The following is an 11,940-nucleotide window of genomic DNA, read 5'->3' as shown; positions in this document are numbered from 1 at the left end:
AATGTCCATCCATAGTGTGTCAAAACAGAAGATGGAAGAATATTCTAGAAGTTAATAACACTTGCTGAAACATTGTAAATAGCAAGTTCAAAGTGGCGATTTTCATCCTGTACGTGGTTGTGATTTAGAAGTTATGAGAGTATACTCTCTTCACTGCAAAATATTTCTTGTGATATTAGTAATAGAAAGTGATCCGAGGAAATGAATAAATACATTAATTCAATGGAAAGGAAGCCAGGGCTGTGCCATGATCCCTCTCTGGGCATTGGAAAGTAGTCAGATAAATTGATTTCTCTTCCAAAAGTTACTGCCATTAGTCAGATAACACCTAGGGAAACTTACATTTAATGTCCTCACTAAAGAAAGGATACTTGATGATAGTCTTGAAAAACCATCACATTGGAAAATATGTGATAGTGATTGTATTGGCAACTCAGATACTGTCATAGTTGGGTTCCCTGAGGGAAATTATTTTGAGATGGAGATTGGCATGAAAGAAGTCTATTAGCAAATTCCTGTGGAGGAGAGAAGGAAGACAGACTTGGAGAAAGGGAGAGATTTAACAAAAGCATCAGCCAACCTAATAGGGAACTCTGGAGCAATGTAAGAGAGAGAGAGAGAGAGAGAGTGTGTGTGTGTGTGTGTGTGTGTGTGTGTGTGTGTGTCCATCATAAATATTTTCTATCTCAAGGGAATACAGTTTTTGATCTACCATTCTGATGGGTAGAGAAAGAACACATTTGACAGAGCAGTGACCACAAACCATGTAGCTGACATTGTCTTAATCTATTCTAGCCAAGGTTTCCCATCTGGTACAGATGCTGCAGTTAGGGTTACTACTTGGCTGAGTTTTCAATAGTCCACTTTCATCCTCCAGTGTCTAGTTTTTATAGAGGTCAGAGTGGTGAATTAAATGGAATTATGATACGGCTCAACATTCCCACACGCTTTAGGTCTTGAAGGGTAGCACTAATCTCTGCCTTCACATGGGATGGAATATTAATTTTGGTTTACCATCTTGGCCAGGAGGTGGGGCAGTTTCAGAGGCTTCCACATGGCTTTCCGTTTAAGACAATTCTAACACACACACCAAGAAAGGAATGGCGGTTCTGTCAATTCCCAAGTATATTCAGTCTGATTATTTATTCTGAAAGTAAGGAGATGACAGGGAGTATAAGTAGGGAAATGATCATTTATTCTGAAAGTAGTATCGACAGGGACCCTACCATTGGGTAGAGCTGTGAATTCAGTGGACCTAGTGCTAAGTAATACATGGAAAAGAACTCCTTGTATTATCTGAATACCATATGCCCCTCGCTCCAAAAGGTGGACTCTAGTGATACTCTGGTCCTGAAGTATCAATGTCAGCTTGGACCTTGTGTCTCAGGGCCCTCAGATTATTCATGTACTCCCCTTCCCCAGTATACAGTTATCCAAGTAAATAACCACAGGGACATCATTGCTATACACACTTGCAGTGGTTTTACAAAGACCTTCTTGGAGACCTAGACTTTCCTTCAATCAGCAGTTTCTGCATTTGGAAAATAACAAAGGTCTGAAAATTTGGCAAAAGATTACAACCTTTTATTAAGGAGGCTGTGCCCTATCTCCTGATCACCCATCCTTGAGGTCTTTTGAAGGTATCGTTTGAGCAATACTCATTTTATACCTATTTTGCTCCTAAAGATGCCATATTCCATTAATTGTCTCCAAAGCTCTGTGCAGGAATCCTTCAACCTGGCCACTCATTGTGATAATTGTATCCATTTGTCTTCTGATAGTGACTCACTGCCATTGGGCCTCTGTTCTTCCATGTCCATTGCTGTCAGTGAGCTCACTTCTGTAACAGCATCTGGCCTTCAGAACTGCCACTGAGCTTCTCAGGGATGCTGGTGCCCTCTGACCAATGCATTCCTTATCCCTTTAGTACATGTGTCCTCTGTGCCTTCCTGGGTGTCCCTTTGCCCTGAAGAAAGCATAAATAATATTCTGTGCAATACATCCATGAACTGTAAAACCAGGTGTTTGATCTACTAGTTATAGGGTTTTTCCCCTGGTGTGTATTAGAATAAATACTAATATAAAAACTTCAATCCATCTACCACCCAAAATCAACCTGCATACACAGATGAGCCTTTAAGAAGTACTAAAGTAACTGATATAAATGACGAATTGATGGATGCTGACGGGTTGATGGGTGCAGCACACCAACAAGGCATAAGTGTACATATGTAACAAACCTGCACGTTGTGCACATGTACCCTAGAACTTAAAGTATAATAATAATAATAATAATAATAATAATAATAAAAGAAGTACTAAAGTAAGAAAATAAAAAAGGAGTACTAAAGTAGTCGATAGGGAGACAAAAAGTGGGAAACTCTCTGGCCTCCCACACATCTGTGGCTCCTGGTCCTGCCAAGCACACTGTGACATCTCCAGTGGCCACCTGAGGCACCCCTGCACCTCTCTCATGCACTGCCATGTCCAGTGGACTTTAGCACACATCTAATCCTTGACTAGCTTTAGGATGATGGGAGGTCCTTAAACCCATGAGTGTTTCAGCCTCTCTGCCCTTTAATTTAAAGGGATTATGGGAAAGAATATCTATCCCTTCTTATGTCAGAAATATAACACACATCCAGCTGAAATGTAAATACAGGAGTTTTTTAATTCCTTGTAAGGAAAGTTTCCTGGATAATTCCATGTATTTTAATAATCACAGAGATAGTCCTATACTTATTCATTATCAAAAATACTGTGGTAACAATTTATACTCTATAGATGCAAACAATCTCATCTATTTTGACATAAAAAAGGCGGAAAGGCAAAATGCAAATTCTGAGACAGAGATTAAAACAACACAACATCCTTAGATTTGTTTATTTTATTTTTTTTTCGCTGTTTGAATGTTTATCTTGCAAGAGCCTACAGAAGTGAGAGAAAATATCTGCAGGCTAATTTTACATAACATGAGACAAAGATTAAGCACTAAATATAAAAAATAAAACTTTTAGTTTACTTATTAAACTAGGAAGAATTTTCCTGAAACACAGCAGTTAAATTGGCTGCAATGCATTAATAAATGGAGAACACGGATCTTGCCTATGAAATATTTTAAACACTGTGGACGCTACCAAAAAACTCATTGGTATACAGAAATTTTCAAGTCACAATCCTCTAAGCAGACTAAATACAAGTTAGTTTTTAACCTGAATTCAGAAGTGTAAAATCTGTAAAATAAAATATTGTCATGTTCTCAGCAATCTATGGATTAAACTTACAAATCCTTAAAGTCTTTTCAGTAAAATAAACCATGATCTCTTGGTAAGTTCCTTGCTTAAGTGGCAAGTAACTTTTGAAGCTGGACTTCTCAATCTGTAGAGAGAAGCAACCTGCATTCGCAGCATTGCTCCGTTTTGAAACTTATCTTCTGAACAGAAGAAGGTCCAGCAAAGATCTTCAGTGCAATACTCCCTGCATATGTGCAAAAGTCTGCATGAGAGGTCCCCCCACAGGTGCAGCTGCCAGTCAATGAACCAGAAACAGATGAAAGACAAGAGAAGAAAACAGAGGTCAAACGCTTCATTTTACAGATGCTATTCCAGATAAAATGCCAAGGGCATGGCTGGGCACAGTGACTCACGCCTGTAATCCCAGTACTTTGGGAGGCTGGGGCAGGCAGCTAACAAGGTCAGGAGATCGAGACCATGCTGGCTAACATGGTGAAACCCCATCTCTACTAAAAATACAAAAAATTAGCTGGGTGTGGTGGCATGTGCCTGTAGCCCCAGCTACTCCTGAGGCTGAGGCAGGGAAATCACTTGAACCCGGAAGGTGGAGGTTGCAGTGAGCCGAGATCGCACCACTGCACTCCAGACTGGGTGACAGAGCAAGACTCCATCAAAAAAATAAAAAAATAAAAAGCCAAAGGCTTTTGGAATAGAAATGAACAACATAGGCCGGGCACAGTGGCTCAAGCCTGTAATCCCAGCACTTTGGGAGGCCGAGACGGGTGGATCACGAGGTCAGGAGATCGAGACCATCCTGGCTAACACGGTGAAACCCCGTCTCTACTAAAAAATACAAAAAACTAGCCGGGCGAGGTGGTGGGCGCCTGTAGTCCCAGCTACTCGGGAGGCTGAGGCAGGAGAATGGCGTGAACCCAGGAGGCGGAGCTTGCAGTGAGCTGAGATCTGGCCACTGCACTCCAGCCCCGGCGACAGAGTAAGACTCCGTCTCAAAAAAAAAAAAAAAAAAGAGAAATGGACAATATAAAAAGATAAGAGAACCAGGTACCAATAATGTTGGGAATTTAAAATGCATGTAGCACACATGAACACAGAACTCTTTAAATGCAGCTGTAGGAACCTCCATTTGGTTCTCCCTTCTGAGCAGCACTCCTTGTCATTTCTTTTTTTTTTTGAGATGGAGTCTCACTCTTGTCACCCAGGCTGGAGTGCAGTGGTGCAATCTTGGCTCACTGTAACCTCACCACCCGGGTTCAAGTGATTCTCCTGCCTCAGCCTCCTGGGTAGCTGGGATTAAAAGCACATGCCATCACACCTGGCTAATTTTTGTATTTTTAGTAGAGACAGGGTTTCATCATGTTGGTCAGGCTAGTCTCGAACTCCTGACCTCATGATCCACCCACATTGGCCTCCCAAAGTGCTGGGATTACAGGCGTGAGCCACCATGCCCAGCCACTCCTTGTCATGTCTGTCATCTGATACGTCTATACTTCTGAATAATCATAAACTGATACTCAAAGCGATGCCCTGACATCTCCAAGGTTCTACAAGGTGACCAAATCAGAGAGGTCACATCATGCCTAGTATTATTTTGGGGTTGGTATACATTTTATAATAATTATTTTAAGATTGGTAATCCATTTCGGGACTCAGTGACAGCTCTATTAATCATATTGTTTTATTAACTGAAATAGTACACTCTGTCAGTAGGATGAACGATCAGAGATTATGACACAACTAAAACCAAAGCTGGGGCAATCGGGTCTTGGAATGGAACCACCCATTATGAACTATCCATCTGACCAACTCTGTAACTTTCTTCCTAAATGTGAGATCACCAAGGCGTTTCAGTGCACCCTGCACAATTAATGGGGCAGGGTCCTCAGATTAAAGACTTTGCATTTATGTAGAATTCATTATCATTTTTCACTAAGCAAACTATTTGCTCACTCTCTTCTACATGTAATTGTCCACATTTGCTTGACTGCTGAGTCCTCATGGAAGAATTCCCATTCTGTCCCTGAGCCTCTCCTTTAGGGACTTGGAAATGGAAGGTAGTGCAGTTCTTTCTGGCCATCTGCCAGGCATGGAACCCCAGGCTTCTTGGGGTAAGTTCGACGAGCAAGCTTAAAGAACTCTTCTGCAGCATCAAGTGCAATGAGACGGTCCTGCAAAACAAACAACAAACCAAAAACCTGCTGGCAAGATAGGAACCAAGACATGTCAATAGGAAAAATCAATCTAACAACAACAAAACCCACCCTGGAAATGACAATGAGCAAGTAAGATGTTTATTAATTTTTTCCTAACAAATGTAGAGACATACCTTAATCCTTTACTTACATCATCCAGGAAACATTTCCCCACTCCTTAACGTCCTTTCAGATTATTTTTTAGTCTTATAGGTTATATAAACAATACTTCTCACATCTCTTTGACCTACAAATGGTTCAGAAAACAGACTACGCAGTAGAATCCACTGAAAAAATACAAACTCTTGAGCTGGAACCCAAGCCTCAGTAGGTCTACATGTGCTACGGAAATCGGAACTTTTAAAGCTCTTTAGGTGATTCTGATGCTGCGGCCTACCGGGAATCAGAGTATATAATGCCAGCATCTGCCACCTCATATGTGATAGTGATGGTGGTGCTGGAATAAGTAGGATAGTGAATAGTTTTTAAAAAGCAAACAATTAAGGCAAAATTAGGGCAGATGACAAAAAGCATCCACTTACCACAACAAAGAGATATCTCTCTGAGAGCTCCCAACTTGTTGGGAAAATATTGGTTTCTTCAGCCAGTTTTAACAACATCTCTCGAGCTTTCCTTGTGTTTTTCGAATCACTGATGGTGCTGAGTTTAGTCACTGACAACAAAGAGTCAGCTTCCTTTTGAAAACCTAAGGTAGAAAAATGTACCACTCATGTATAGTGGTCCCAAGTTAACAAGTGTCCCGCAATACGGTCCCCACAGGAGATTACAAGCAGACCCATGTGGATTCTGTACAAGTATAAAGCATCAGAAAACTGAAGCCAAGGGCACCATTCCATGTGCTGCCTCCCAGATCTCTGTGATTGGCAGGATATTTAATTACAATTCTTTTGGTATTTTTTTTTCTCTTTGTTAACTTTTCCCTCAGACCCTCAGATACTCATCCACCAGCTGCTTGCCACCTTGTCTCTGGTTTGAAGCCCTCTTTCCTGTCCTTCCTACTGTTTACCTTCTCCCCTGTCCCCAGAATTCCTACCTGCCTCCCAGCCTGCAAAGTGGTTCCCTCCAGGCTGTCCTTCTCCAAACCTAGATTTCTTTCCTCAGGGTAATATGATTCGCTGGTAAAAATCACTTACCCAAAAGTATAAAGAACTCAAAGACTTAAACCTACTTGGAGTAACTTACATTGTTTAAAAAAAAAAAATGGCTATTAGCTCACAACAATACTGGATGTGCAAAGAGGGCAGAGGTCCCATCCCATCCCATTGCATGCCAACCAAAGCAACAGAGACTGGTCACATGGCACCCCACACTTGAAAAGTGATGATGCCAAGATGTCATGTTCTCTTCCAAAGCAAAAGGATCAAGGACTTCAGAACTGATCAATTCACTTTTTAAACACTGAAGCAGGATTATTTTATAATGTGGGGGTCACATTTATTACATCACAATCCTGGGACAACTGAGAAAAATCATTATCATTAACCATTAGTGATGAGGGCAGGTATCCAACCTAATGTCACAAGTATTTTTGCCAACCTTGAAGCTTTTCTTCCATATTTCTTCTGAAATTCTACACTGAGTTTTGCTGTCTGTCTTGCAAACAATATTTCTCCCAACATGCTTCATCATACAAAGCTATGACTAATTGGCCAATACCCACATCTAATTAAATTAATGTACAATGCCAAAAAAAATAAATGGTAGTGCCTATATGACTGCACTGGCCTGTGTACCCTATACTAGGGACAGATGGAGTAACACATGGCAGAGTGTATCCAGAAGACATGGACTGGTGACAACAGAAACATCAGGCATTTATGCTTGAGGATATAAGAGCAAGATTGGGACAATAATTAGTACACAGTAGCCTTAATCAGTCAATTATTGACATTCCTTTTATAAAAACCATGGTGGAGAAACTGAAGAATAATGATCACAACTAGTTATTTTTACCATTTCACAATCTCTTTCAGACTTACCTAAATCTTCTAAGATGCGTTTCCATCTGTTTCTCACTTCCCTTCGAACCTGCCGCAGGGTATGGATATCATAGTTGAGTTTCTGCCACTCCTGTAGGAAAATAAAAGTTTAGTTTTGTTTATACCCCTTGGCTTAAACGTCTATCTCATTCCCAAACTTCATGTTGCTTAAACACATGGCTCTTCTCTTTTATTAATCTTCAAAGCATGCCTAAAAGAAGAGAAGGAGACGGATGAGATAAAGTTGATAGGAATAGTATCAGCTTCCACTGCTGGAGAATCTGCTCAGCACCAGGTGATATGGCACCTTGCATAAATTATCTTACTGAAACTCTTCACATTACATAGTCTCTCAACTTAGTGATCTCACTTGTAAAGTGGAGTTAACAATGATAAATATTCCATTTAAGAATGTTATAAAGACTGATGGCATACAGAAAGCACAATATCTGCATACAGTGAGCACCTAATAAAATCTATATATTATTAAAGCCATTTTATAGATACAGTAACTGAGGCCCAAAGAGCTTCATTGGCTAATCCAATGTCATCAGCTAATAGGTATCAGAATAGATATTTGAACCCAAGTCTGGCTCCAAAGTTCATAAGAAACTGACACACACAAAAATCTATGTCTCCTTTTGTAGTCAGAATAAAGTAGACCTGAACATCCCAAGTTTCTTGATTCCTGGGCAATGTTTCCTTCACCATATCTCAGCAACATTCTTTTTTATTTATATTCCTTTGATAGGATGAATCTGTCACAAATTCAACTTTATCAACTGATTAAAGTTCTTTATCAGTCCTATGTATAGGATGCCATCATGTTGTTCCAATACAGAACTTGAATCTTTTAGGAGCATTAGGATCTTTATTGAGATAAGTGTGCCTTTAAAATGTCAAAGAAATTTGTTTTTAACGAGCCTTGTCACTATGGAGCAGTCATTTTATAGAGTATACCTTTTACTGTTTCTTAGCAAAGACATTAACCACACAGCTATCCTAATGCACAGCCCAAAAGAACATCATTCTAAATGCTCAATTTAGGACTCAAGTTATATGATATTTTGACTCCTCTAACTGAAAATGTTTCAATGATGCCATTATTTCTCTACTAAGTTCTGCTCAAGGCTTGCCTTGTTGATTGCTAATCAACTCATGACTGGTTAAGAAAACCCAATTTAGCTGCCTTTCCCAAATGTTTATAGATACCACTTTGAAAAAAAAAAAAAGTAGCAAAACCAATTGTGTTTTGTTATGACTGCATTTTAGATCTTGAATCTGTGGATGTGCCATCAGCAGGCCATGGGCTTTCAGCTATTTTCTAGAAGTCAGGAAGTGGCAAGTTTGAACACTTTCGCCTGGTCCTCTTGTATTTTACCAAAGGCATGTTGAATGTGCATGTGCACGTGTGCATGGTGATTGGGGTCTGAGACAAAGTCTATGACCTTGGAAGAGGGCAAAGTTAACTAAGTCATATAAGAAATATGCAACCCTGGCCATATCTTTGGTATCATGTTAAAGCATACCTATCTCATCCCCCACAGACTATATAAGTTGTAGGGGGAAAAACTCAAGTACTGCTGTCTTCATTGGATGGGCCTTATTATACTTACTTGGCCACTCAGTATAGCATATTGGAAAATACTGTGGGTGCTGAGCCTGAGTGTCTGGGTTTGAATCCCAGCTCTGTTATTTACTGACAGCCTGACTTCAGAGTTCTTAACCTCACTGTTCCTCAGTTGCTTCATCTGCAATATGGGGATAATAAAACTACCTACCTCATTGGCTTATTGTGAGGATCAGATGAGTTAATACAAGCCCTTAAAATGGAGGTTGGTCCACATGCTCCTCCAAATCAGTGTAGCACAATTAAGAAACAATCCTAGGTCAGGCACGCTGGCTCACACCTTTAATCCCAGCACTTTCGGACACAGAGGTGAGCAGATCACTTGAGGTCAGGAGTTCCATACCAGCCTGGCAAACATGGCAAAACCCTGTCTCTACTACTACTACTACTACTAATAATAATAATAATAATATTAATATTAATAATAATACAAAAATTAGCTGGAGGTGGTGGCGCACACCTGTAATCCCAGCTACTCAGGAGGTCGAGACAGGAGAATCGCTTCAACTCAGGAGGCAGAGGTTGCAGTGAGCCGAGATCACACCACTGCACTTCAGCCTGGGCGAGAGTGAGACTCTGTCTAAAAAAAAAAAAAAAAAAATCAGAAGGCCAGGTGTGGTGACTGACACCTATAATTCCAGCACTTTGGGAGGCTGAGGCGGACGGATCACTTGAGGTCAGGAGTTCAAGACCAGCCTGGTCAACATGGTCAAACCCCACCTCTACTAAAAATACAAAAAATTTGCCGGGTGTGGTGGTGTGTGCCTGTGGTCCCAGCTACTTGGGAGGCTGAGGCAGGAGAATTGCTTGAACCTGGGAGGCAGAGGTTGCAGTGAGCTGAGATTGTGCCACTGCACTCCAGCCTGGAAAACAGAGCAAAACTCTGTCTCAAAAAAAAAAAAAAAAAAAAAAAAAAAAAAAAAATTCCTCTAGGACTCAGAATTATTTCTACTATGAGCATGGAAGACATGATACATTACATTATGCAGTATGCAGTTTGTGAGGACCTCCAGAAGAAAAATTTATCTGCTCTAAGTATCAGATGGTTTTATCTTTCCTAAAAATTATTTCATCTTTCTGGATGCTGTAAATTTTATAACTGATCCGTTTCCATTTGTGCCTGAAAATTTCAAGTCCTTTCATGAAATATATATATATATATATACAGGATTTCACAAGCATTTTTGAATTACTTCAATTTCTGGCTACTTTTTATGTCTTTATTCATATTTTCTTCTTTCTTTCCTGTCTTATTCTAGTTTATCTTATCTCACTATACTTTCATGTAAGTTGCCTTAACTCCTTTTAGATAAAAAGATGGCAGTAAAATAAACAAAATATTAGGCAGAATTACACTGTGCTTATTCTCAATGAAAATGACCCTGCTTTCTGGAATTCATGAAAAGTGACCCGATTCTTAGTCACACTTGATTAGAGACCCACTCAATCCACGGATGAGTTGCCTCATATATTCACACAACTTTAACTTGTGAAACGAACCACTAGGTGGCTTCGCCAACTTGCAATTAGAGGTCTCTACCAATTTTTCTTTTAGCTCCATAGGCTGATGTCTTAGGCCTTGTAGGCCTTGTTCTAAGTGCAGCCAAATCTCCGTTTTTCAGAGACCCAGTCATCATTGGATCATTCAGGCTTTGGACTTCTAAAACATCCTTCCCTTCCTGCTGTCCACCTATTAGTCATTTTGCTATTCCTAAATATCCACAATGAATGTTATATGAATTCATTCTGTTTCAGTGCCTGTTATTCTGATAAAACATTTTATGGGGAAGCAACACATAACTAGTAATCAATATGAGATTAAAGATTTGCTAAGGATGAATCCATAGTTGATGCATCTTTGGATCCCACCTTCCCCTACCATGGTTTGGGGACAGCTTGCACATGACAGGTGCTTGTTAAAATTAGTGGAATGAAAATATGGATGTCATACTTCCATATTATTATTGTCATCTTTTGACAGGATAGTCATGAATAATCATACATGAAAGTATCTGGAAATTTTATGCAAAATTTAAAGCTCTAAAATCAGTAGAAGCATTGGTAGGGTTTTAACTAAGAATAGGCACTTGATTAAATAATTGGTAAGAGGAGAATCTGGATTCCTCTTAAACATGTGACTCTAAAGAATTGGATCTTGATATGGTTTGGCTCTGTGTCCCCACCCAAATCTCATGTTGAATTGTAATCCCCATGTGTTGAAGGAGGGGCCTGGTGGGAAGTGACTGGATCATGGAGATGGTTTCTAATGGTTTAGCACCATCCCCTTGGTGCTGTCTGTCTCGTGATAGAGTTTTCACAAGATCTGGTTGTTTGAAAGCGTGTAGCACTTCCCACTTTTCTCTCTCTCTCTCTCTCTCTCTCTCTCTTTCTCTCTCTCTCTCTCTCTCCTGCCACCGTGTGAAGAAGGTGCTTGCTTCCCCTTCGCCCTTCTGCCATGAGTGTAAGTTTCCTGAGGCCTCCCAGCCATGCTTCCTGTATAGCCTGTGGAACTGTGAGTCAGTTAAACCTCTTTTCTTCATAAATTACCCAGTCTCAGGTGGTTCTTTATAGCAGTGTGAGAACAAGCTAATACAGATCGAAATGCAGCAAATGAAAAATAGTGATGTAAAAAATTTTATCCAGTTACTTCTCTCCACAACTAAAGAAACTAACTCCCCTACTCCCTGGCGTTAGAGCAAGTCTTCTGATGTCCCTCTCCAATTTTTAAATAGTAATGATTTATTTTTTTAAGTTTGAAACAAATAATTTGAAAATAACAGTTAAAGGTCAATTACATATTCTTCCCAAGTGACTTCAATGCAATTCTACCAGACATCAAAAGCTAAAGTCTTATTTTCTAAAATAAT

The 11,940-nt window shown here is 39.9% G+C and overlaps 1 protein-coding gene across 1 annotated transcript; it reads right to left on the bottom strand.

Moving 5' to 3' along the window:
- Nucleotides 1-4,483: 4,483 nt before the first annotated feature.
- Nucleotides 4,484-7,540, bottom strand: LOC108543176 (melanoregulin; the record flags this gene model as incomplete). The annotated part of the gene is made up of 3 exons (XM_017893498.1): nt 4,484-5,419; nt 5,986-6,149; nt 7,444-7,540. Coding segments are annotated over 3 exons (396 nt in total), but the record flags the coding sequence as incomplete, so codon positions are not given.
- Between the last annotated feature and the right edge of the window lie 4,400 nt (nt 7,541-11,940).

Source organism: Rhinopithecus bieti, unplaced genomic scaffold, assembly GCF_001698545.2.
Source record: "Rhinopithecus bieti isolate Rb0 unplaced genomic scaffold, ASM169854v2 scaffold_23918, whole genome shotgun sequence".
NCBI lineage: Eukaryota > Metazoa > Chordata > Mammalia > Primates > Cercopithecidae > Rhinopithecus > Rhinopithecus bieti.
The sequence above is the reverse complement of the archived record's forward strand: the minus strand, read 5'-3'. Positions and strand labels throughout refer to the sequence as shown.